General features: G+C 41.6%; 1 protein-coding gene across 1 annotated transcript in view; it reads left to right on the top strand.

Annotated features, from left to right (window-relative positions):
• The window catches only part of MARCHF6 (membrane associated ring-CH-type finger 6), an 82533-nt gene extending 59328 nt beyond the window's left edge, over positions 1-23205 (top strand). Inside the window, exons 22-26 of the mRNA XM_043887936.1 lie at positions 600-734; positions 13776-13865; positions 15738-15870; positions 16793-16928; positions 19555-23205. Of these exons, the coding sequence (XP_043743871.1) occupies positions 600-734; positions 13776-13865; positions 15738-15870; positions 16793-16928; positions 19555-19645 (585 nt within the window). The 3' untranslated portion in view covers positions 19646-23205. The remainder of the gene's footprint in view (positions 1-599; positions 735-13775; positions 13866-15737; positions 15871-16792; positions 16929-19554) is intronic.
• The last annotated feature ends 3636 nt before the right edge of the window (positions 23206-26841 follow it).

Genomic DNA, 26841 nt, shown 5'->3' with positions numbered 1-26841 from the left:
TACCATCTTGTACAACACAAATGCAGGTCATTTCTGTCATCTCAGTAAGTTCTGTGGGACCATACTGTTCTCAGGGGAGCTAATTTGATTAGCTTGGTTAATTACCTTAACTGGGGTTATGCAGAATGCTTCAACTATATCAGTCCATCTCAGAGGTCACAGGTCAGCCTATGGGTGGGCCACCATTGGCTCAGGGGTGTGGGGCACCCAGGGAGATGACAAGCACTGGCAATAACATTCCAAGACCCAAGACGGGGGGTGGAGACTTGGTCAGCTTCTTAGACAAACAGGAGCCTATTCCTGAGACTTAGATTGAGAAAAGTAGCATAGCCACTTGGTTAATATACATATTAAAATTATTTTGTAGCAACATAGTAATATGTTTAGTAGTCATTTCATGCTTTTGTTAAGTAGCTTGAGTTTTTGTAATTATACATTCAAATTTCATTCAAACATGTAACATAAAGGGTGAGTTGTTTAAGGTATGTATTTGTTCTGTTAGGCAGCAGGTCAAAGAAGAATAAACTTCACTTGAGATAAAGGGTTTGGCTAGAAGTCAGGGAGACTCTCTAACTCAGTGGCCTTTCATCTCCCGCTAGATAATGAAGACTGTGATCGTGGCAGTGCTGCTGGCTGGGGTGGTCCCGCTTCTTCTGGGGCTTCTGTTTGAGCTGGTTATTGTTGCTCCCCTGAGGGTTCCTTTGGATCAGACTCCTCTTTTTTACCCGTGGCAGGTAAGTGCATGTCTTTTGCTCATGATATTTCCTTTTGTACTTAGAATCAGAAAAATTCTCAGTTGTTTAAAATGATTTTAAGCAGCTTGTTTAGAAAGACTCCTTAATTTTTTCTATTGTAGGAGCTCTTGTAAAATTGATCAGATAATGCATTTTACCTTTTGAAATATGCAGGCCATGTAAAGTAAATACCTTACTTACAGGTTAAAATGTCACTATAGGCTTCACTAATATTTAAAAATGCAAACTAATGTGTTGGTCTTTACACTTTTAGTTAGGTTGATACCTTGCTCCTTTTAGCTTTGAGCCTCGAAGTCATAACCTACATTTTTGTTTTTGTTTTTTTTTTTTAATTTTTTATTTATTTATTTATTTTTTTCAGTGTGTTTTGTCATACATTGACATGAATCAGCAATAGATTTACACGTATTCCCCATCCCGATCCCCCCTCCCACCTCCCTCTCCGCCCGATTCCTCTGGGTCTTCCCAGTGCACCAGGCCCGAGCACTTGTCTCATGCATCCCACCTGGGCTGGTGACCTGTTTCACCATAGATAATATACATGCTGTTCTTTCGCAACATCCCACCCTCACCTTCTCCCACAGAGTTCAAAAGTCTGTTCTGTATTTCTGTGTCTCTTTTTCTGTTTTGCATATAGGGTTGTCATTACCATCTTTCTAAATTCCATATATATGTGTTAGTATGCTGTAATGTTCTTTATCTTTCTGGCTTACTTCACTTTGTATAATGGGCTCCAGTTTCATCCATCTCATTAGAACTGGTTCAAATGAATTCTTTTTAACAGCTGAGTAATATTCCATGGTGTATATGTACCACAGCTTCCTTATCCATTCATCTGCTGATGGGCATCTAGGTTGCTTCCATGTCCTGGCTATTATAAACAGTGCTGCGATGAACATTGGGGTGCACGTGTCTCTTTCAGATCTGGTTTCCTCAGTGTGTATGCCCAGAAGTGGTATTGCTGGGTCATATGGCAGTTCTATTTCCAGTTTTTTAAGAAATCTCCACACTGTTCTCCATAGTGGCTGTACTAGTTTGCATTCCCACCAACAGTGTAAGAGGGTTCCCTTTTCTCCACACCCTCTCCAGCATTTATTGCTTGTAGACTTTTGGATAGCAGCCATCCTGACTGGCGTGTAATGGTACCTCATTGTGGTTTTGATTTGCATTTCTCTGATAATGAGTGATGTTGAGCATCTTTTCATGTGTTTGTTAGCCATCTGTATATCTTCTTTGGAGAAATGTCTGTTTAGTTCTTTGGCCCATTTTTTGATTGGGTCATTTATTTTTCTGGAATTGAGCTTCAAGTGTTGCTTGTATATTTTTGAGATTAATCCTTTGTCTGTTTCTTCATTTGCTATTATTTTCTCCCAATCTGAGGGCTGTCTTTTCACCTTACTTATGGTTTCCTTTGTTGTGCAAAAGCTTTTAAGTTTCAATAGGTCCCATTTGTTTAGTTTTGCTTTTATTTCCAATATTCTAGGAGGTGGGTCATAGAGGATCTTGTTGTGATTTATGTCGGAGAGTGTTTTGCCTATGTTCTCCTCTAGGAGTTTTATAGTTTCTGGTCTTACATTTAGATCCTTAATCCATTTTGAGTTTATTTTTGTGTATGGTGTTAGAAAGTGTTCTAGTTTCATTCTTTTACAAGTGGTTGACCAGCTTTCCCAACACCACTTGTTAAAGAGGTTGTCTTTTTTCCATTGTGTATCCTTGCCTCCTTTGTCAAAGATAAGGTGTCCATAAGTTCGTGGATTTATCTCTGGGCTTTCTGTTCTGTTCCATTGATCTATATTTCTGTCTTTGTGCCAGTACCATACTGTCTTGATGACTGTGGCTTTGTAGTAGAGTCTGAAGTCAGGCAGGTTGATTCCTCCAGTTCCATTCTTCTTTCTCAAGATTACTTTGGCTATTCGAGGTTTTTTGTATTTCCATACAAATTGTGAAATTATTTGTTCTAGTTCTGTGAAAAATACCGTTGGTAGCTTGATAGGGATTGCATTGAATCTATAGATTGCTTTGGGTAGAATAGCCATTTTGACAATATTGATTCTTCCAATCCATGAGCATGGTATGTTTCTCCATCTGTTTGTGTCCTCTTTGATTTCTTTCATCAGTGTTTTATAGTTTTCTATGTATAGGTCTTTTGTTTCTTTAGGTAGATATATTCCTAAGTATTTTATTCTTTTTGTTGCAATGGTGAATAGTATTGTTTCCTTAATTTCTCTTTCTGTTTTTTCATTGTTAGTATATAGGAATGCAAGGGATTTCTGTGTATTCATTTTATATCCTGCAACTTTACTATATTCATTGATTAGTTCTAGTAATTTTCTGGAAGAGTCTTTAGGGTTTTCTATGTAGAGGATCATGTCATCTGCAAACAGTGAGAGTTTCACTTCTTCTTTTCCTATCTGGATTCCTTTTACTTCTTTTTCTGCTCTGATTGCTGTGGCCAAAACTTCCAACACTATGTTGAATAGTAGTGGTGAGAGTGGGCACCCTTGTCTTGTTCCTGATTTCAGGGGAAATGCTTTCAATTTTTCACCATTGAGGGTGATACTTGCTGTGGGTTTGTCATATATAGCTTTTATTATGTTGAGGTATGTTCCTTCTATTCCTGCTTTCTGGAGAGTTTTAATCATGAATGGGTGTTGAATTTTGTCAAAGGCTTTTTCTGCATCTATTGAGATAATCATATGGTTTTTATCTTTCAATTTGTTAATGTGGTGTATTACATTGATTGATTTGCGGATATTAAAGAATCCTTGCATTCCTGGGATAAAGCCCACTTGGTCGTGGTGTATGATTTTTTTAATATGTTGTTGGATTCTGTTTGCTAGAATTTTGTTAAGGATTTTTGCATCTATGTTCATCAGTGATATTGGCCTGTAGTTTTCTTTTTTTTGTGGCATCTTTGTCTGGTTTTGGAATTAGGGTGATGGTGGCCTCATAGAATGAGTTTGGAAGTTTACCTTCCTCTGCAATTTTCTGGAAGAGTTTGAGTAAGATAGGTGTTAGCTCTTCTCTAAATTTTTGGTAGAATTCAGCTGTGAAGCCATCTGGTCCTGGGCTTTTGTTTGCTGGTAGATTTTTGATTACAGTTTCGATTTCCTTGCTTGTGATGGGTCTGTTAAGATCTTCTATTTCTTCCTGGTTCAGTTTTGGAAGGTTATACTTTTCTAAGAATTTGTCCATTTCATCCAAGTTGTCCATTTTATTGGCATAGAGCTGCTGGTAGTAGTCTCTTATGATCCTTTGTATTTCAGTGTTGTCTGTTGTGATCTCTCCATTTTCATTTCTAATTTTGTTAATTTGGTTCTTCTCTCTTTGCTTCTTAATGAGTCTTGCTAATGGTTTGTCAATTTTGTTTATTTTTTCAAAAAACCAGCTTTTAAAAAAAAAAAAAAAACAGCTTTTAGCTTTGTTGATTTTTGCTATGGTCTCTTTAGTTTCTTTTGCATTTATTTCTGCCCTAATTTTTAGGATTTCTTTCCTTCTGCTAACCCTGGGGTTTTTCATTTCTTCCTTCTCTAATTGCTTTAGGTGTAGAGTTAGGTTATTTATTTGGCTTTTTTCTTGTTTCTTGATGTGAGCCTGTAATGCTATGAACCTTCCCCTTAGCACTGCTTTTACAGTATCCCATAGGTTTTGGGTTGTTGTGTTTTCATTTTCATTCATTTCTATGCATATTTTGATTTCTTTTTTGATTTCTTCTATGATTTGTTGGTTATTCAGAAGCGTGTTATTTAGCCCCCATATGTTTGAATTTTTAACAATTTTTTTCCTGTAATTGAGATGTAATCTTACTGCACTGTGGTCAGAAAAGATGACTGGAATGATTTCAATTTTTTTGAATTTTCCAAGACCAGATTTATGGCCCAGGATGTGATCTATTCTGGAGAAGGTTCCGTGTGCACTTGAGAAAAAGGTGAAGTTGATTGTTTTGGGGTGAAATGTCCTATAGATATCAATCAGGTCTAGCTGGTCCATTGTGTCATTCAAGGTTTGTGTTTCCTTGTTAATTTTCTGTTTAGTTGATCTATCCATAGTTGTGAGTGGGGTATTAAAGTCTCCCACTATTATTGTGTTAGTATTAATTTCCTCTTTCATACTCGTTAGCGTTTGCCATACATATTGCGGTTCTCCTATGTTGGGTGCATATATATTTATAATTGTTATATCTTCTTCTTGGATTGATCCTTTGATCATTATGTAGTGTCCTTCTTTGTCTCTTTTCACATCCTTTATTTGAAAGTCTATTTTATCTGATATGAGTATTGCGACTCCTGCTTTCTTTTGGTCTCCGTTTGCGTGAAATATTTTTTTCCAGCCCTTCACTTTTAGTCTGTATGTGTCTCTTGCTTTGAGGTGGGTCTCTTGTAGACAGCATATATAGGGGTCTTGTTTTTGTATCCATTCAGCCAATCTTTGTCTTTTGGTTGGGGCATTCAACCCATTTACATTTAAGGTAATTATTGATAGGTGTGGTCCCGTTGCCATTTACTTTGTTGTTTCGGGTTCACGTTTATACAGCCTTTCTGCATTTCCTATCTAGAGAAGATCCTTTAGCATTTGTTGAAGAGCTGGTTTGGTGGTGCTGAATTCTCTCAGCTTTTGCTTGTCTGTAAAGCTTTTGAATTCTCCTTCATATCTGAATGAGATCCTTGCTGGGTACAGTAATCTAGGTTGTAGGTTATTGTCTTTCATTACTTTTAGTATGTCTTGCCATTCCCTTCTGGCCTGGAGGGTTTCTATTGATAGATCAGCTGTTATCCTTATGGGAATCCCTTTGTGTGTTATTTGTTGTTTCTCCCTTGCTGCTTTTAATATTTGTTCTTTGTGTTTGATCTTTGTTAATTTGATTAATATGTGTCTTGGGGTGTTTTGCCTTGGGTTTATCCTGTTTGGGACTCTCTGGGTTTCTTGGACTTGGGTGGCTATTTCCTTCCCCATTTTAGGGAAGTTTTCAGCTATTATCTCCTCGAGTATTTTCTCATGGCCTTTCTTTTTGTCTTCTTCTGGGATTCCTATGATTCGAATGTTGGGGCGTTTCACATTGTCCCAGAGGTCCCTGAGGTTGTCCTCATTTCTTTTGATCCTTTTTTCTTTTTTCCTCTGTTTCATTTATTTCCACCATTTTATCTTCTACCTCACTTATCCTATCTTCTGTCTCCGTTATTCTACTCTTGGTTCCCTCCAGAGTGTTTTTGATCTCATTCATTGCATTATTCATTTTTTTTTTTTTTCAATGAGACTTTTCCTCCTCAACCAGTTTCCATCCCCCAAATAGCAGCTTTGGTAGCTTCTTAGTCCTTTGTTGGGAACAGCATTAAGCTCAGGCAGGCATTATTCATTTTTAATTGACTCTTTTTTATTTCTTCTAGGTCTTTATTAAACATTTCTTGCATCTTTTCAATCTTTGTCTCCAGGCTATTTATCTGTAACTCCATTTTGTTTTCAAGATTTTGGATCATTTTTATTATCATTATTCTAAATTCTTTTTCAGGTATATTCCCTATCTCCTCCTCTTTTGCTTGACTTGGTGGGCATTTTTCATGTTCCTTTACCTGTTGGGTATTTCTCTGCCTTTTCATCTTGTTTAGATTGCTGTGTCTGGACTGGGCTTTTTGTATTCTGGAGGTCTGTGGTTCCTTTTTATTGTGGAGGTTTTTCCCAGTAGGTGGGGTTAGAAGATTGGCTTGTCAAGGTTTCCTGGTTAGGAAAGTTTGCGTTGGTGTTCTGGGGCGTGGAACTTGATTTCTTCTCTCTGGAGAGCAATGGAGTGCTCAGTAATGAGTTTTGAGATGGGTCTATGTGTTAGGTGTCACCTTGGGCAGCCTGTATGTTGACGTTTAGGGCTATGTTCCTGCGTTGCTGGAGAATTTGCTTGGTATTCTTGCTCTAAAACTTATTGGCTCTTGGGTGGTGGTTGGTTTCAAGTGTAGGTATGGAGGCTTTTGGACGGTCACTTATTACTTAAAGTTCCATGTAGTCAGGAGTTTTCTGGTGTTCTCAGGTTTTGAGTTTAAGTCTCCTGCCTCTGGATTTCAGTTTTATTCTTCCTGTAGTCTCAGGACTTCTCCAACTACACAGCACTGATAATAAAACTTCTAGGTTAATGGCGAAAAGATTCTCCCCCGGACACCCAGAGAGGTTCACAGAGTTACATGAAGAAGAGGAGAGGGAGGAGGGAGATAGTGTTGAGCAGGAGGAGAAAAAGGGGGACTCAAGAGGAGAGAGACAGATCTACGCAGTTGTCTGTTCCCAGAATGTTCTCCGTAGCCCAGACACCCACCAAGATTCACAGAATTGGATTGGGAAGAAAAGGAGAAAGGAGGAAATAGAGGTGTTCTGAGGTAGAAAACAGAGAGTCAAGATTGGGAGAGAATAATCAACACACTCCTGAATAAAAATGGGAACTGAATATTGGATTCTTAAATGTTCACAATTTATATCATATATTGAAAAACAAAAATTAAAAATCTAGAGTAGAGATTAGACTCTTAAAAATACTATATTAAAAACAAAAACCAAAACACACACAAAAGAATTTTTAACAATATATATGAAGTTCAGTTTAAAAAATAGGGCTTCTCTTTTTTTTTTTTTTCGGTAAGGTTATAGTGTATTGAAAATGAAAATTAAGGAGTAGTAGAGGAGTACTAGAGGACTTTAAAAGAAATAAGAGAAAAAGAAAAATAGAAAATAGAAGAGAAAAAGGAGAAAAGAAGAAAGAAAAAAAAAAAGAATTTTCCCTAATTAAAAAAATCGTAAAAATCTATGAAAATGAAAGTTAAGGAATGATGGGGGAGTAATAGGGAATTTTAAAGGAAAATAAAAGAGAAAAAAAAATAAAAAAGAAAAAATTAAAAAAAAAATTTTTTTTTCTTATTAAAAAAAAAATAAAAATATATCTAGGAATTTCTCTGGAGCTGTTGCGGTCAGTGTCGGTTCGGCTCAGTTTCAGATATCTCCTCGTTCCAGCTTACACTTCTCGATATCTACAGGCCTCTTCCGGTGTAATCAGTGTTTTCTAGAGGGATTTTAATCTGTTGCACCGCTCTCTCCTGAAGCGGTTCCCTTTGTTTATTTGGCTTCTGTTTGCCGGTTTCTTCAGAGCCTCATTTCCGCCCTGACACAGGCGGGCGGAGGTGGACTCTTATTCAGGTAGCTAGTTCTGTCGCGCTGCTGGGAGGGGCTGACGCTGCGGGGATGGGCTGGCGCTGCCGGGAGAGGCTGGCGCTGCTTTCTCGGTCTGCGCTGCTCAGGATCCCGGCCGCTCCACATGGAGCGCGCCGCGCGCAGCTCCAGCCCTCGGGTGCTCCACAAAAGCGCGGAACAAAAGGCTGCGTCCACTCTTGTGCCTTCCCCGTCAGAGCGGTCCAGGCAGCCAGGAGCTTAACCGGCTCACTCTCTCCGGGTGCGGTGCACCCTCTCCCTTCCACAGTCCCAATCTCGGTTTCTGCCGGCGCCAGTCGGGTGTGTGTGCCTTCTGCTCTCTGCGTCCCCAGCCCATCCCCGCCCGCGTCGGTCGGGTGCCTGCGCGCTGTGTCTCGCAGCGACCTGCTCCCGCCTCCGGCGGGTCCGGGCCGGCCCGCAGTCTGCGAGCCCCTCTCCGGACTCTCTCCGCCGGCAGCGTGTTCAGGCCGGTCAATTTTCTCTCTCTTCCCTGCTCTCCCCACAGTTCAAGTTGGCAACTCACAAAAGCTCCCTCCGATTGTCCTCAGGGCACTCAGGCCCGGACCCTGCCCCAAACAATGCCCCCGGCTCCTCTCCGTGCGGCCCCCACTTGCTGGTGGCGGATGCGGATGTCTGGGGCACTTTTCTGCTGAGAGTTGCTTTTAGGCAGGTAATCTGTGGGTTTTGTTTATTGTTTCCCTCCCAGTCAGGTTGCCCTCCTAGATTCAAACACTTCCCCCAGGCCCGCCAGTGCGAGGGTTTCCCGGTGTCTGGAAACGTCCTCTAAAGACTCGCTTCCCGGGACGGATCTCCGTCCTTAGCTCTTTTGTCTCACTTTTTATCTTTTATATTTTGTCCTACCTCCTTTCGAAGACAATGGGCTGCTTTTCTGGGCGCCTGATGACCTCAGCTAGCGATCAGAAGTTGTTTTGTGAAGTTTGCTCTGCGTTCAGATATTCTTTTGATGAATTTGTAGGAGAGAAAGTGGTCTCCCCGTCCTACTCCTCCACCATCTTGGCTCCTCCTCCTATAACCTACATTTTTGAATCATTACATTTTCCCCCACAAGAGTCATATAGGCTTATTAAAAAGAACATTCTGAGGGAAACTATGCAGGTCATAGCAAAGGCCTTAAAATACACATGGAAAAAGAGATTTAACTTTTCTGTTGCACTCTCACCTGAAGTTAACATCATAGACCTCAGATTTTTAAGAGAGATTAGGGAAAGAGTGGATATTGACTTCAGTCATTCAAAGCCTTTTCAGCTTTGTTTTAAAAATAAACTTTCCAGAGATGAAAATTTTGTCTGCTTTCCTGATGAAGAACCTCCGTAAACTTCATTTAGCAGCACATACTTCCTCGAGTACTTTAATGTATGCCCAAACCGTGTGCGGTGTAGGGAGTGAGGCTAACACGAGGACTTCAGGGGACCTTGCAGGCTGGTGGGAAAGATAGGTAGACGGTGCTGTGGTGGGGCACGCGTGAGGAGCACAGCATTAGGGGGCGAGGTGCCCACCCAGCTGGGGGGGTTTCACATATGGTTTTCTGCAGAGACAATGTCCAGGACAGCGTGGTAGAGCGCAGAGGAATGGGTGAGAAAAGAAGTGTATTCCAGGAAGGAACGAATGGGCAGGCCTTGAAGTGAGACAGCACACATAGGGGACACTCTCATGGGGTGTGTTCGTAGGTTAGAACTGGAGTGAAGGTGAGCAATAAAGGGGAATTGTTACGTGTATGTTACATGTATGTGATGCCTTCCTGTAGGAGCTGAATTGCAGTGTAGTGTAATAGTATCAGGGATTGAAGGAAAGCTGTTTTTCACAGAATAATAGGAGCTATGAAAGGTAGAGGAATTAAGAGAATTAATTAGGAAAATCATTATTTTGCAATAACTAAAATAGTTGATTCCTGGGATTGTCAGTGGATACTGAACCCATTAGGTGAAAGTTGATGCGCGTCGGTCTTTGGTTACTGTGCTGCAATAACAAGTTACCTGACAGCCCTGGCTTACTGGCTTAAAACAATCATTTATTTTGTCCACAGAATCTGTGGGTCAGAAATTAAGCCAAGGCGTAATCTGCTTATATCTGATTCACGTTCTCTGGGGTCTCATGTAGGAGACTCAGTGTCTGAGTGTGATTTGACAGCTTTAGCTGACATCATTTGGAGATGTCATCATTCAATGTGTGAGGGCTGGCACTGGTCGTTGCCCCTCATTTGGGCTGTTGCTTGGAGCCCCTGGATGTATTTGAGCTTTTTTATAGCTTGGTAGCTCAAGGTACGTGGGCTTCTTCCGTTGCATTTCAGGGAAATGAGTGTCCCAACCAACAAGGCAGAAGCTACATCAGCTTTCGTGGCCTCCTCTCACAAGTCCTGCACATAGCTTTTCACTGCCTCCTAACTGGGTACGAGCAAGTCACAGGTTGGCTCAATTCTATGGGAAGGGGGCATAGACCCCAACCACTCCATGGGAGAAGAATTTGCGGTCATGTTTAAAGGCCACTACAATGCAGAAGTGGTCGTTTGCATGGTGACAGAGTGTCACTTTTCAGATTACTTGATACCTGAAAGGGAAACACAGCTTTGTAGAGGAGGGGTCAGCAGACACTGCCTTGACCCACGTGATCACTGCAGATGTGGCCAGCAGATGCCCTGCGCCTCCTGAGGTTGTGTGGTATGCTGCACCAAAAACACCAGAACAGCCCGAGCCCAGGAGCTCTGCCTCCTGTTGGATGTGAACAGTTGACGGAACATCAGCGTCATGCTGCCACTCTGTGACCGTGATGGGTCATGACAAAATGAAGGCCCCTCCGTAATCATGTCTGAATGCAAAGCATGAGCATTGTCCAAACCACACAAATGACCAAACATGCCCATGCCTGGCTGCCCCTTCGTTTCCAGCTGCAGTTTTATTAGCCTCAGTCTGTCCTGTCTTCTGGAAAGATTTATTAAAATATGCAATTATAGATTACCAGGACTTTTCTAACGGGCTTCCCTGGTGGCTCAGACAGTAAATCATTTGCCTACAATGCAGGAGATCTGGGTTTGGTCCCTGCGTTGGGAAGATCCCCTGGAGGAGGGCACAGCAACCCACTCCAGTATTCTTGCTTGAAGAAGCCCATGGATAGAGGAGCCTGGTGGGCTTCTTTTCTAAATAGCATCTGGAATAAAGCAAAGCCCTGCTTCCTTAAATTCTCCTCAAATCACTTCACACAAGCCAGAGAACATATTTTCTAACATCTTACTCAGGGCTCCAAGTCCTCCACACTTGTCTGTTCTCCCTCACCGCATTGAGTAGTGATGCAGCTTGTTCGCCTGTACATGTGTTCTTGGTGGTCTTAATGGTGTCTGACTTCTCGACCTTGGCGGAGTAGTTGAAATTACTCAGTTTCAAGAACGCTTGTATGTTGTGACCCATCTGTTTCACTTTTCAGAAGTCTTGCAAAGAAATATTTACACGTGTGCAGGAGACATGAGCAGGGTTGTTCTGCTATCATGTGATTTTTGTGATGTCAGAAAACTTAGAAGCAAGCCAGATGTCCATCAGTAGAAAATGACTAAATAAAATCTGATATATCTTTCCTTTTGAATTCAGTGCAGCAGTTAAAAAGAAGTCAAGCTGTGTGTTTCATTTTTTGCTTTTGTTTTGGTGAATGTTTTAATATAGTTAGCTCTCAGATACATTTTTGAGTACAGGATAGATACAAGTTGCCGACAGCATGATATCCTTAATATTCTGGATAAAATCCAAAGTTTGAAGCAACAGCTTGGTTTTGTTCATCCCTGACTCTAAGCAGTTCTGTGGGAGGTTGGGCTCTTCTGGAATTCTAGCAGAGGAGCTAGTGTGGTGTGTTTTGTTTTGTGGGAAAGAACTGCAGAGCAGAGGATTTGAAAGAGCTGGAACCGCGGTATCCTGTGCTCCTCCCCAGGGGAGCGTTAACTTCACTTGGGTGCCTTCTGGACTCCCACAGGCCACGAGAGAGCTGAGCTGGTGGGTTGAAGCTTCTCTGCCAGGAGCCTGGAAGGATAGAGAAAAAGCAGAAAGGCTTTCTCCATGTTCTCATTCGCAAGCATTGGCTTGCTACCCCAGAGGTCTTAATGAGCTAAAAGATCCTTTTGCAGCCCTGTAGGATATTCTCAGTCTGAGCCTCTGAGCCACGCTGAGCCTACAGAAAAAAGTAACAACTGTTGTATGTAAGGAGGGGTCCAGCAGCCACAGAAAGAAAAGGCCCAGTGACGGGGAACTGCTTGCAGAGTGTGAGCATCCAAACAGAAGATAAAAACACAGGTGATTAAGATATGTGTGAATGCACACACAGCAGCATCCATAAACAGTGAAATTGTCATGGTGTTTTATAGCATGGATTTCAAACAAATTCAGTAAATGAATTAAAAATGTGACCAGACACCATTAAGGCTCAGACTGGAGGTCTTGGAAGACCAATGCACGGTGCACAACTGAAGAGCAGGCAATTGAGGGGAGAAGAGGTGGAGGATACAGCCAGGAGACAATACACTCAGAAAAAGGGTTCTACAGTGCGAAAATACGAGGCCACATTGAAACAGAAGTAGACATTCTTAAATGAAGAAAAGAACTAATCTGTAGGTTGAAGGAGCTTATCAGATTTGGTGAAATGGAAATTGATGAGGAAAACACATATTTGGGTACATCTTGGTAAAATTTCTGAGTTAAATCACAAGCTCCAAAAAGAACCATACTGGCAATGGACTTTGTAGCACTGAAACTGTAGAAGGTAGAAAGGTGTTTGGAGACCACTAAGATAAAAGGGACAAAAACCATGCTTCCTGTACCCAGACAAAATGTCATTCAGTCATTCGTCTGTCAAGATAGAGTGGTGTTTGAGGTTATGCGAGAATTCAGTGCATGCCTCAGCCTCCCACCCCATTTTGAAGATGTTTTGGGAAGCCAGCCAACCAAACTGGAAAATCAGAACAGTATGAGCAAAATCCATGTAAAATAGGTAGTATGTATTTCCTGTGGAACATAACATGTATAGACATTGGTTGGTGCCTAGGGAAACCAATGTAGAAGATGATTAGCAGATGTTAGCTGTGGTTACTGCTGGTGTTGGGGCGGGGGTCAGGATTTGGGCTGGTGGTCACAGAGGACTCCAGCCATCCCTGAAAGGTTTCAGTTTTATGTAAGAATAGATTTAAATGTTATGTGATACTTTAAAAAAATACACATAGATATTTTAAGATAAACAGAGAACAGATTATGAAAGACTTTGTGTGCCATATTTAGGGTTGTAAGCAGGGAAGGCTCTTTAAATGATCTGATTTGCACTTTTAAGAGCTCCCTTGGGTGGTGGGAGTGGCAGTCGCTCTGGCGGCTGGTGGAGAGTGGGGGTGGGCAGGAACCTCCGTGTGGCAGTGGGGGCGCTAGCAGCAGATCAGCAGAGGTGCCAGTGCACCGACTCAAAGCGCTCTGCGCCCTCGGGATGGCTTGTTTAGGTCAGACAGGGCTTCCCTGTCCAGACCAAGAGAGCAGCCCAAGAATGGTGTGATGAAATAAAAGCAGGGCACTGTTTTATTTATTTGCTTGTTGAGATCGCCACTAAAGTAAACACTTTTCTTAGTTCTCTTGGGAAAATAATGTAGATTTTTTTGGTGGCGGGGGAAGATAATAAGAATGAGTTTTGGTAGAAGCATTGAACTTTCCTGAATTTTCTTCCAGTGTATTTATTACTCTTCCATAAAATTGTTACTGATCCAACAGAACTTGTGTTTTGAAGTAAATAATGCAAAAAAAATTGTATAGCCTCTGCGTTGGGTTTATTGCTAAAAACAAAACCTGTTAAATGATTTTTATTCCCTAGGACTGGGCACTTGGAGTCCTGCATGCCAAAATCATTGCAGCTATAACACTGATGGGTCCTCAGTGGTGGCTGAAAACTGTAATTGAGCAGGTAAGCAAGTTTGACTCATGGGGCCTTTATTTTCCACGTTCCCACTTCTCTTTTAAGTTTTCTACATTTTCCTTAATGAGGATATATAATTTTTTCTTTTCTTTTTTTTTTTTAAGGAGAAAAGGCCCTTTTTACTCTTATCATCAACTACTCTTAAAACTTCCCTTACCTAAGTTAACTGGTAGCTTAAAGTACCTAGAAGCCTGAGCGAAAGTAAAGGCAGAATTTAGCAAGCGTGCTTTTCTTTTTTTTTAAGAGCAGGGATTCAGGTTTGTAAACCTGTAGTAGAGAAAAGAGGTCATTGTGCAAGGCAATAAAGAAAAAGGCAGGAAAAGAATAGATTTAAAAAATAGTTATTCTGGCTATGTAGCACCTAAGACAGTTTTGTGTTATGGAACTATCAGATAATTTGGTCACTGTGGTGCTAACCTTGAAAGAGATAGATTGTGCTTCCATACTTTGATAATAAGGCTAGGAAGTAGGAGAATTCATTGTAGGAAGACTTCTTCCAAAATAATCAATGTAGTAAATTTTGGTACTTCTTTTAAGTTTAGTTTCCTAGACATGTACTTACAAACAACCTACTTGTCCTTAGGGCAGCACCAAGTTAATAAGATGTTACAGTTTTGTAGCACTAAAGGTACACGTCCTTTTGATGTATAGGAAATAGTTCTCAGTTCAGTATGCACAAAAAATAGTCCCAAAATTCCTGTACCTGGAGATTTGTGGGGCCGGGAAGAGCCATTGTATGTGTTTGCATGTGTCTCTCAAGAGAGGGCCGATTCTGAAGTGAGACAGATTGTGGGGTGCCTGGCAGCACATCCATTCACTGTAGGGGTACAGACCAGTCCAATTCAGAGGTTCTAGGTGAGACCCTGAGTCTCTTGGAGGTTAAGCACTAGTTACAACTGGAGGCTGTGAAACACTGTTGATCTTCATGACGTTTTCTCTCTGATGCATTCTTTCTCATCCATGTGTCTAAGTCTTTAAAATGATTAAGAAGCAATGAGATGCCTTGCTGCATTAATTTAAATGCATCTGGTTAAAAGGACTTTGAGGGGGTCAGAGGAGGCTGTTTGTCATTCACATTCTGATGCTCTAGCCCGTGTCTGAGGGATCCAGAGCTTGGAGTGAGTTGCACCGCACTGTATGACCATGGGCCAGGAGAGGCTGAAGCGTTGGGGAAACGCAGCGCTCTTCAGTTTTGTCCCCTTCTGCACACCATGTTTATTTTCCATTATTCCCAGGATCTCCCCACTGCCATACATTCTTTCCTCTGCAGTACTACTTGGTAGAACTTTCTAGATAAAATGATGGAAATATTTTAGAAATTCTTGAATTAAAAAAAAATTCCCTGTAGCATTCTTTCATATTGAATTGTTACATAAAATATGTTTTGATTTGTTCAAATTTTGTTTATAATTATCTTTTTAGAAACATGCTTCCTGTTTATAATGTTTTCTTATATTCAGATAAAATGAATGTAATATTGAGTAATAACACGGCTTACTCTTACACAATTTATATATAAAGTTACTTCCAGTTATGTGCTCTTCAACTAATGTTATGGATGCCACCTGGTGTTGTATAGCACAAAGCTAGTATAACTGTTATTCTTGATTAGATCCTACTATTTCATCTCTTAGCAGAGTTAACTACAAAGTGTTAGGAAGTAAATGCGTTTCTTTTAAAAATTGTGGACACCACATCTACGTTCCAGAACTTGCTTTGACTTCTGAAAAAAAGGGCCACCTTGAATCCATTTGGGCTGGTAGATCTAGCTCCCCGTGGCTTGACTGCAGTAGAGTTTGCCCTGTTAGCCTGGAGGAATTTGTCTTGTATCTTGGCTCTCCCCCTCCCGCTGTGTTTCAGGTTTACGCAAATGGCATCCGGAACATTGACCTTCAGTACATCGTTCGGAAGCTGGCAGCGCCAGTGATCTCTGTGCTCTTGCTTTCCCTGTGTGTACCTTACGTCATCGCGTCCGGCATCGTTCCTTTACTCGGTGGGTTTATCCACATCAGTACCTTCTTCTCCCTTCCAAGATGAGGTTACCTGGCTCCAAATGCTTTATTGTAAATATAAATCCAGCTAAAACAGTGATTTTCAAAGACTGTTTTTTTTAGATTTTATTAGTCAGGGCAAGATAAGGATAATAAAACTCTTTGTCACAGTTTTTTCCTCTAGGCAGGTAAGAAAGTATTGACACATAAAAAATCTTCTTTAGCATAAAAGAAAAACCAAAGAGGAAATACTCATTTGTGACACTTTAACATGTGAACAGCATCTTAGTAGTTACATGCTGAACAATCCTCACACGACCTTAAAGCCAGCACATGTTCAATAATATAGACAGTTTTCCCCTCCAGGTCTTTTTCTTCTACTGAGCTCCCGCTCACAGTTACCCCCATTATCATCCAACAAGTTGCATAAATCAGAGACCGTGAAGGTCTTACATGTCACCTGAGGCTCTTTGCTCTTCAGACTCAGCTGGCCTCGGGGCCCTGCTGATCTGGGTTCTCTCATCTCTGAGCCCGTGCCTGCCCCCTGTTGAGACAGAGAGAGGCTGTCACCGCAACCTCACCTGTCTCCTCTCTGGGTTTCCCTGCTCAGAACCCTCTCCCACTAACTCATTCTCCACGCTGCAGCCACGATGACCTTTCAGAAGAACAAGTCTTATTGTTCATGACCTTTTGGTGAACATCCTTTCTTTGGTTGCTCTGTGGCCTTCAGAGCACAGTCTAGCTCCTGGGGTAGTTCACGAGGTTCCTCCTCTGGCTAGGGCTGGCCCCAGGCACTCCTGGCCTCACTCTAGGTCCTACAGATGAGTTTCCATTAAGCTCCCCTTCCGAAAGGATGTATTTTCATTTCACTGTCTTTCTGCATACACTATATATATACTTGAGTTCTTTTTTTTGGTTTTACAGGTGTTACTGCGGAAATGCAAAATTTGGTCCATCGGCGCATTTATCCATTTTTGCTGATGGTTGTGGTGTTGATGGGAATCTTGTCCTTCCAGGTCCGCCAGTTTAAGCGCCTTTATGAACATATTAAAAATGACAAGTAAGTCCAGACTTTATTGGTCTATCTGCCCTTGTTAAAATGTCACATATCTTAACTATTGTTTCTGATGTGATAAATCACAGGAGGGAAAAGTGCTCAGATTCTGGATGTATCTTGAGGTAGAATGAACAGGATTTGCTAACAGGTTGGGTGTAGAAAGTGAAAAAGAGAGTTATTAAGGACTTGGCTTGGGTCAAGCAATTAAAAATACGGAATTATCACTGACAGATGAAAAAGACTGAAACTCGTTTGGGGAGGTAGATTTTTTTAATGTCCATTTGAAATACTTTTTAGTCTGTTTTCAAATGTCTTGGTCTGGCAATGTATTAAGTAGTTTAAGATAAAAAAATAAGAAACCTAAAGAGAAAAAAACAGAAGCCTACACTAGGAGCTAGCAGTGCTGCCTAAGCCCTTCCTGTAGCCGCAGGCCAGCGGGTTACTCTGCCTGTTGCTGAGAGGAGAGGTGAAGGTTACTTGAAAGTGTTGTGCCGCCCTCTGTTTTGAGGAAACGCTGCTACCTGCCCTCCGAGAAACTGAGGACAGTCGACAGAAACACCTTCGGGGGTAACAGCCCTTTGACCCTCTGTGTCCTCCTGGAAGGCGGCGTCCTCTTCTGCTTTAACGGTGTCTCACAGAGGAAGAGCGTCTGTCACTCTCCGTCCTCGTCTGCCCGGGAGAGTCCCGGTTTACGTGTGCCGCCTTCGTGTCTGCGTTAGCAGCCGCCCCCGTTTAGTTGTGAGAGCCAGCTTTGGACAACAGATTATTCAGTCAGCTTGTTACTCTGAGGACTCTTACTTAAGAGTAACTTTTTAAAGAGTGAAACCTAGAGTGTTCAGGGCTTCTCCAAATCATGTACTGATGCTGATAAACACTAGACCTTTTAGGGAGTCAGAGTGTAAGTTCTGTCAACCATGAAAGAAGGGGGAGGGCAATTTCAGTGCTGAAAGTCAGTTTTTCTCACCTCCCCTGTCTTGGCAGCCCAGTAACGCACAGGAGACATAGCCTTGGGGGCTGCCCGCGGCCCAGCGCACTCTGTTGTCATTCCCCTCTGTCTCTCCGTGCAGGAAGCCATTGAACTGCAGGCTCCACGGAGGCCACATCCTGTTTGCCAGTGTATATCCACAGAGCGTCTCTCAGGGCGTGGTCCCTGGGAGGCGCCGAGTGTGCCTGTGTGCATGGGGGGTGAGGGTACCAGGACTGCCTGCGGGCTCAGAGTCTCCTTTTTCTGCCCCTACTTTTTGGGTCCTGGGCAAGTTCACTTTGCTTTTCTCTCTGTGCTTGAAATCTTGATATGGTTTGAACTTCAGGTATGTGTCAGGAAGTGCCCTGTCTAGGTTGCCATTGTCTGACATATTTACAAAAATCCTCACGGTTTTAAAAAATGCTGTTTGGTTGGGAAATAGTGGGATAAGGAATGGTTATCTTCAGAAAGAATATCAGGAGGACAAAAAGAAAAGGGATTAAACAGTGAGCTCATGACAAAGAAGCCATAGGATTAGTGGAATGTTTTTAAGCTCCTTGGCATAAACTGCCAGAGTACCTCATGCAGCATATGTGTTGGCAGAAGAGTGATAAATGAAAGTCAGGGTGGAGAAAGTCATGGTGAGAAAGAAAAGCTGCTGGGTCCTGAGTCCTCAGCACGTGCCTCCATTCCCCAGGCTTTTGCATGCTTGCTGTAGGCTGCAGCAGTGCCCAGAGCCCTGTCACAGGCTGGCTTCCCTCTCCACTCTCACACAGTCACGTAAAGTCCTGCTGGGCACTTCGTGATCTGTGTTGCTGACTCCAAGCGGGTGCACTTGTTCCCGACCCCTGCCCCAGCTTGTTGCCATCAGCTTTGCACCCACTCTTCTCCTGGGGTCAGCCTCCAAGAGAGGCACGTTCCTGCTCCTCCTCCCCAGCCCCTGCGGTTGTTACAGGGACACTGTCCCTGGTAGGGGACCCCCGCCTTGTCACTCCAACCGCAGGAACTTCATCTCCGTCTCTGCAGCCCTGCTCCATCTGTTGTCACCTCCCTGCCACCACATGGCACAGGTTATGGACAGTTAGCCTTCCTTCTTGGACCATAAGCTCCTACCTTCTGTCAGTCCCTTGCACACACTCACTTCTCTGTTTGACCTCCCTTAAAACTTTGTCCTTTGATTTCTCCTTTTCTTTAGAGCTAGAGCTTTTCAGAGTTTGACTCTCCTTCCTACCCAGCTTTCTGGTGATATTTCCAGTCCATTTCTTAAGATCTGTCCACTTACCTGTTTTGTAAAATATGATCTGTAAGACATAAATCCCCTGAGTAAGTTTACTTGACCTTACCTACCTCTGGCCTCCAGGGTTCAGTTTCTGAGGGCCTCTGGCCTGTGGACCAGAGTGTATTCTCCATCGCACAGCATCTGAGGCCACTAACCTGTGCATCTCTGTCTCCCATAAGCCCCATAGCTTGCTATGAAATGCCTGCTTTTGTGCTGGTGGTCATTCTAGCCCCCCCATTCTACCTCCCGAAGTATTGAAGGGTTCTAAGAGGGAGTGAAGTGATCTGATTTACATTTTAAAAAGTGTATCACTGGCTACCCCGAGGAAGAATGTTTTAGTAAGGAAGATGACAGAAGAGAGTAATCACCCTGTTTTTACAACCCAGGTACCTTGTGGGCCAACGCCTCGTGAACTATGAACGGAAATCTGGCAAACAAGGCACATCACCACCACCTCCACAGTCGTCCCAAGAATAAAGTGGTTGTCTCAACTCCCTTGACCTTCCCCTTGCCTTTCCGTGTCCTTCTTTGTGGACTTCTCTCTCTGGAGATTTCCCGGTGATCTCTCAGCGTTGTTTCTGAGTTAGGTGTCTGACTTACGTGCTCAGCGCTCAGCGAGCAGCAGCGAGACTCTGCCGCCCTTGCGTCTTCTGACATCACTGCTGTCCGAGGTCTGTACATGTGTAAATAGAAGTTCCTGGATACCCTAGAGCCCTGGATTAAACAGAATGTGCATTGTACATCTTTAAACAAAATGTATATTAATTTATTAAATCTAGTTGTCACTTTATTTTGGACCTGCTGTGATCTTGACAGGAAATGTGCCACAGAGCTATAGTACAGAGGCAAAACTTTTGAATGACGTCTTTTGGAGCACAGTGTCCTGGTGTTCCTAGCAGTTCATTTTAAGTGAACTGTGTGTTGTGTGTGTCTTGGCTGTTCAGACCTTACCGAGAACATAAAAGGAAACAAGCAGAAATCAACAGTGGAGTGTCTGTGGTAGGAAAACATGAACTTGTGCTTCACTGTCAATCGTTTTTGGAAGTTATTTTGTATAACACCAAAGCTGTTGTACATTTTCTACTGCCTGATTTTTTTTCATATGTCTGTGTTTGTAATATTGTATAGTATCTTGTGCTAGGTGAAGAAATTATTTTTAATTTTGATAATTTAATATTCCTAGTGATCAGCATCGGGAGTTGGGGTTTTGTGCTTGTTAGGGGCATGTCTATACTTAAGAGGAAAAACAAAACTCCAAAAGAAGTTTTTCTCCCAATTCCCCTTTCCCACACACAAGCTGTCCTTTTGGCAGCAGTGGCCAGGAGTCATTCAAGATCATAAATCTTAAGAAAATAACATCACCAGTGATCCTGCATCTTCCTGGAATAAGGACACACTGAAAGGTCTGTCCAGTGTAGCTGGGGTTTGTGGTCTTAGGTTGACAGCATTAGATGTGGGCTTAGATTAGAGGAGACTGGCCTGAACCCCAGGTCCCGCTGGTGAGCACGTCACTGGGTGAGGATTAGGGCCAGTGCTTTTCTCCAAAGTTTCTGAAGCTTTTTGTTTACAGAATAAAACTATCAATAAAACCAACTTGATTTTATTTGACCAGGAGGAAGCTGGCCGCGCTGGCCTTTGAACATAGGAGTGCAGAGTGTATTTCATTGGAAGCGTGCTGTAAAATCTCAAAAGGCAGAGCACTTAGAGACTTGGTTTTCCCGTATAACCAAAGCTTCAAGCGAGAAATGGAGAGAGAGGGGATGGTCAGGCCGGTGATCCCAGTGTTTGATAGTGATGGTATATTGTAAGGGGAGTGTTTGTTTTATGAATGATAACTTAGAAGTTCTGAGAAAATGGTCAGCATAGGTCTTAAGAAACCATAAAAGAGTTTCCATATAGTATTAAAACCCATAGGCCTAAACCCAAGGATTTTTAAAGTATGAGAGTCAGCCAAACATAAGCTACCAAAATCAGAAGCACCAGGCTCTGATTGTTTCATATTTCAGCAGTTTTTCCTAAAGTGGTGAGTGAGAACTTCAAAAACTTCAGTATCAAAGAAGAAAGAGCTTGACATAGGACTCAGTGTTAACAGTTCCCACACTTTGTAGTGGCCCTTTCTCACATCTGAAATAAGGTCTTTGCTAGCCCTACCCTCACTTAGAAATTTAGTCCTACTGTAAAAATTAGGAGCATTTTTTTAAACATAATGCCACTTGTTATGGTGTATGTCTACATAAATTGTTCTCTTTGGGGGAAAAAGTATCAAATTGGGCATTTAACTTTGATTATGTTAATTTTGTTTCTTTTTAAATTTTCCAAGAATTTGTAGATCTTGATACAGAGTTATTGGAACACGTTTATCTGTTTTGCCAGAAAGAGATCTAGATAGATACCACAATAGATAAAAATTGTTACTCTACAAATTTTAAATGACTCTTAAGAGATATTTTGTAAAAAAAGAAAAAAAAGAATGGCCAAAAAGTTGCCCTCATTTCACTGGCAGGTAACTTCGCCTTATCTTACTTAAGGATTTCCCCTGGGTTTCATTTGTGCTCTGTCCTGTTGTTTTCAATGAGGTGAATACTCTCATGAAGAAAGCATCAGCTGGCATACTATTTACTTGGGTAGCATCAAGATTTTATTATTAACTAATAGTATTATAAATGTTTAAACTTCTAGTTCAGAAAGTGCTAGTATTGCTACCCTTTTTCATGTAGAATTAAAAAAAAAATAGTCTAGCTCTGCTTCATTTTACATTGGGCTGAAACTGTCTTCAAGGAAGTTCATTAGGAAAGACCCTTTTGCTTTATTTTTCCTGTTTATAAATTGAAGACAAATCAACATTTGGGGTTAGTTTTACATGACCAGTTATCAAATGGTCACAGTTGAAGTGTGCAGTTGTTCATTATTAGCAAATTATGTTTGATTTTTAAACTACTATTAAGTACTAATAGTTGAGATGAAAGCTGAAGAAAAAAATGCCAATGTGAAGTTTGTGTATAGCTAGCCTTAAAAAAGCTCCATGTTTTTAGGTGATTTTTTTTCCTGTTAGTTCTCTGGAAAAACAATGGAGATTGGACATCTCAATTCCAGATGTAAATGAAAAGTAATTTTTATTTCAACATTTAATATAACTGTTATTACTGTGGATTCTTGTCTTGTGTTTTTTCTTTCCCTTATTCAAGTACTAGAGAATAACTTTTTCTCGGATGATTTGATCCTAGATGGTATGTCCTTTCTGTATTGGCAAAATGCTACTATTAAAGTGTAATTCTTGAATTTAGGTTGAATTAATGACTTTTTAAAACACACACACCCTTACTCACTCATTTACTTACTCTGAAGAATGTTGCACCAGCATAAGAACATTGGCAGTTTTAAAATGTTCAAGTGAGCTACTTAGTCTCATTTTCAGGACTGAACATTTTAAGCTCTCTACTTTGATAAATTTTTTATATTGTAAAATTAAATGATTGTGTTTAAAATACTCCTTAAGAATGTTACCTGTTCAGTCGCCTTCAAGAAGAAAACAAATGTCTTAGCACAGAGGTACTAGGAGCAACCTCACTTGTGGAGATTCTCTAACTTCCTTGTGTCTCCTTCATTAATGTGCCCTGCAGTCAGATGTTTTTCCTTTCCGTCCATTACTGCCCTCTGTCATTTTTTAAAAACAGCCATCATGAGTAAATAAGGGCTGCTTTCAGATGATCCCCAACAATATCTTGGGCATTTAATGCAACATGAAGATAGGATACATCTGTTTTCATTCCCATCTGTTTTGTATGAGTGCCTCATTTTGTAGTCACGAAATTAGTACCTTAAATGAAAATGTAATGACCATAGGGCCTAGAAATGACTGTTGTAGAAGCTCAATAAATAGAACATTTACGTAGTTGGGATGTCAGTTTTCTACTAAACACAGATACACAGACCAACTTTATGTGTACATATTCTAAAGTGCTCCCTTTTTTATGTGGTCCTTTGTTGCCTTCTGAGTTGAGAGAACAAAATTGAATAAAAATGTTAGTTGTAGCCTAGCTTTTTGGTTCGTTTATTTTTGCTTTGTGGCATGGTTGCTTCAGAATTACAGAAATGTGCATTATTAGTTGTCAGAGGCAGATAATCCAGACTGTTAAAAATATAATAATTATGGAAGAGAAAACTCAAATTACATATGATTATAGTCCCTCCATTCTGTTTTAAGGGTGAATTTAAAAGTATAGTTGCAGAAGTTGCACCCTCCCTCCCTCCTTGCCTCTCCCTCCACTGTGATTAACAGACCATCCTCACCAGGAAGAGCGAAGCCCAGCTCTGCGCCTTCATTGCAGGTCCCAGCATGAAGCTTCCCCAGGTGGGCTCTTAGTGGAGATTTCTGGATGGAATGAAGCCAGTCAAGTCCACCTCACATACTGATCATGTGTATCGGAGAAAAAGAAAGGACTGCAGTGAGGGTTACTAAAGTACCCGTTGTGACAAGATTCCTTTTTTTCTAGGTTCAGGTTGTTTTTTTTTTTTCTGATTTAAAAAAAAAAAAAATCAAGTGTATCTGTATTTTAAATGCAGTAGTGGTAGGTGAAATGCTATTTGACCCACAGGGTATGTATAAGCTGTGAAGTTGAAATTTCACAGCAAAGGATGTCGTGCGGTGAATCTCAGTAAGTGGTCATCAGTTCCCTCCCCCCACTGTGCGACTTGCAGCCACTCTTGTTGAAGTGGAACCCACATCACAAGTGCCGTAAGGGTCTGAGGAGGTAACACTCACCCCCAGCCCACCCTCATTTACTGTGGTGTCTGTTTTGTTTCCAGCACTGTACTTAGTACTATAGCAGAATGAAGTAGGGGATCTGCCTTCAAGGAGCCCAGTTAGAATGGAAAAGAACAGGAAAAAATGAGCAAAGCGTTCTCTTACAGTTGTGAATAAAATGCCAGGAGGAACACCTGGGGACCCACCTGGGTAAGTCTGTGACAAGTTGACTGCACCCTTTGTTCTGTTGCGTGTAGGTAGCACCCCTGCTCCCACACACCCACAACTCCTCTTTCACCCTCGTGCAGTCGCCTGCTGCTCAGACCCACGTGGCACCGCGGCTGTCCATATTCAACACCTAGTAACCCACTGTACGTTGTCTAAGCATCATCTTTTTGAAATTTCTTCCTTTACCTATATGTGTAACAGTGCCCCAGCCTTTCTGCTCCTCCATGTTTGTTCTGTAACTTTAGGACAAGATGCTTCATACCCGGGAGCCCCATTCATTCACTCATTGGTTCTTTGTTTAAATTGATCAGTCCCTTCTGCCAGCTGCACAAATCCAACATGTGATGGAACATAATAGAGTCCAGAAATAGACCTACACACGTGGTCTGCTGGTTTTTGACAAAGGTGCAAAAGTGAACAGGTGGTGCTAGAGTAATTGGACATCCAGATGCAAGATTAAAAATTGATCCCTGTCTCAACATTTGCAAACAGTAACTTTTCAGTCCTAAATGTAAAACCCTAAACTGTGTAACTTCTAGAAGACAAAGGGGAAACTTCATCCTTGGGTTACAACCCCAAAAGCACAAAGAATTTGATGAATTGGGCTTTATCAAAGTTGAGGACGTCTGCTCTTTGAAATACACTGTTTAGAGGACAAGAAGACAAGTCATGGCGTGGCAGAAAATATTTGTGAAACATTTCTGATAAAGGAAAGTGCATTTGGAGTAAAGAAGTCTCTCAACTCAGCAGTAAAATGTATTTGCCTATTTTAAAAATGGGCAAAATACTTAACTAAAGAGGCTATATAGATGACAAGTCAGCACATGAGATGTTCAACAGAATTAGCCATAAGTAAAATGCATGGTTAGATAGTATCATGGACTCAATGGACATGAGCAAACTCTGGGAGATAGTGGAGGATGGGGAAGCCTGGCAGGCTGCAGTCCGTGGGGTCTGCAGAGACGCAACTGAGTGACTGAAGAACAAAGTGCAAATTAAAGCCACAGTGAGACACCATTACAATACCTAATCTGTTACTAAAATTAGAAACACCATCCCGCATTGTGATGAGGTTGTGGAGGAATTGGAATTCAGACTCTGCTGGAGGGAATGTAAAGTGGTACAAACACTGGAAAATAGCCGGGCAGTTCTTAAAAGGTTAAAACATGTACTTAACACTCCTAGTTATTTGCCAAAAGAAAAAGTCCATGTGAAGACTTCTACGAAATGAGTGTTCATAGTAGCTTTATTTATTAGTAACCCAAAGCTGGCAACAATGCCCATCAATAGGTGAGTGGACAAATGATTATCATATAATGAAATATTGCTCAGCAACAAAAAGCAATTCACTGTTGGTGTATACAACATGGATACACCTCAAAATGATTATGCTGAGTGAAAGACAAAAAATGTATGCTTTCATTTATATAGAATCCTAGAAAATCAAAAGTACAGAAATCTGTAGGTAGCAGATCAGCGGGCATGGGGTTTGGCAAGGAGGGATTTGAGGGGTTTCAAAGCTGCATGAAGAGATGGGGCGGGGAGGATGGGTGTGTGATGGATGTGTTTGCTGTCTTGATGAAATTCTGCTTGGACAGGTCAGAATTTACTGAATTGTGCAGTTTGCTGCATGTTAGTTACAGTTCTACTTTAAAAAGTAGTATGTTCATACTTTCTCTCTAATGGACCATTTCATACATTCTCTTTCTTTAAAGCACCTCCTCCTCCCAGACTTTTGGCTGATGTTTATTCCTATTTCAGTTAGAAGATAGACGCAATCAGTACTTTTCACAGGTTCACACTCTCAGCAGTTCACGCCATCACCCCCACCCGCTGTCTTTACAGTGCCCCAGGCAGTCTCCCCTTTTCCAGAACAGGTCAGACCTCAGGACCTTTGCACTTGGCTATTTGCCTTGCCTTAATATCCAAGCTTTCCCCAACCTCATTTCTACACTGAAATGTCTGTTTTAGGGAGTCTCATCTAAAATTGTAGCTGCTGGAGCACTCCTGTCTCCTGGTTTTTTCTCTTTCACATTTAGTAACATACTGTACAGTCTACTTATCTCATTTGTATTTGCATGTTTTTCCTCACTTGAATATAAGCTCCAGAGATTAAAAAAAAAAAAAAAAAACTTTGGGGATTACTACACGGCTTCCCTCGTGGCTCAGATGGTAAAGACTGCCTATAATGCGGAGACTCAGGTTCAATCCCTGGGTCGGGAAGATCCCCTGGAGAAGGGAATGGCTACCCACCCCAGTATTACTGTCTGGAGAATCCCATGGACAGAGTAGCCTGGCAGGGTACAGTCCGTGGGGACATGACTGAGCGACTTTCATTTTACTTTTTTTTTTTTTACTGTATTTCAGTACTGGAACATATTGGGCATTCAGTAAATAGTGCTGAGTGAATGAATGAATCAGAATCAAAATAATGTATATATGGTTAACATAAAACCTGAAAACCATCCTCCAGAGGCAAGCGCTTGTCAGTAGTTTGGTGTTTGCTTCCAGACTCTGCGTAAGCATGTGTCCACAGGTACTTTTGTCAACACCCGTGTCGGGTGGCATGAGCCCTGGGCAGCTCTGTGGCATGCTTCTTTCACTTCATATTTCTGAACATCTTTTTTATCTCAGTACATAAGTAGCTGTCCCATTGGAAAATTTTTAGCTGTATTGTATTCCATTGTGTGAATAAGATCAT

Source organism: Cervus elaphus, chromosome 25 (genome assembly GCF_910594005.1).
Source record: "Cervus elaphus chromosome 25, mCerEla1.1, whole genome shotgun sequence".
Lineage (NCBI taxonomy): Eukaryota > Metazoa > Chordata > Mammalia > Artiodactyla > Cervidae > Cervus > Cervus elaphus.
This window is presented reverse-complemented; position numbering and strand designations above follow the sequence as displayed.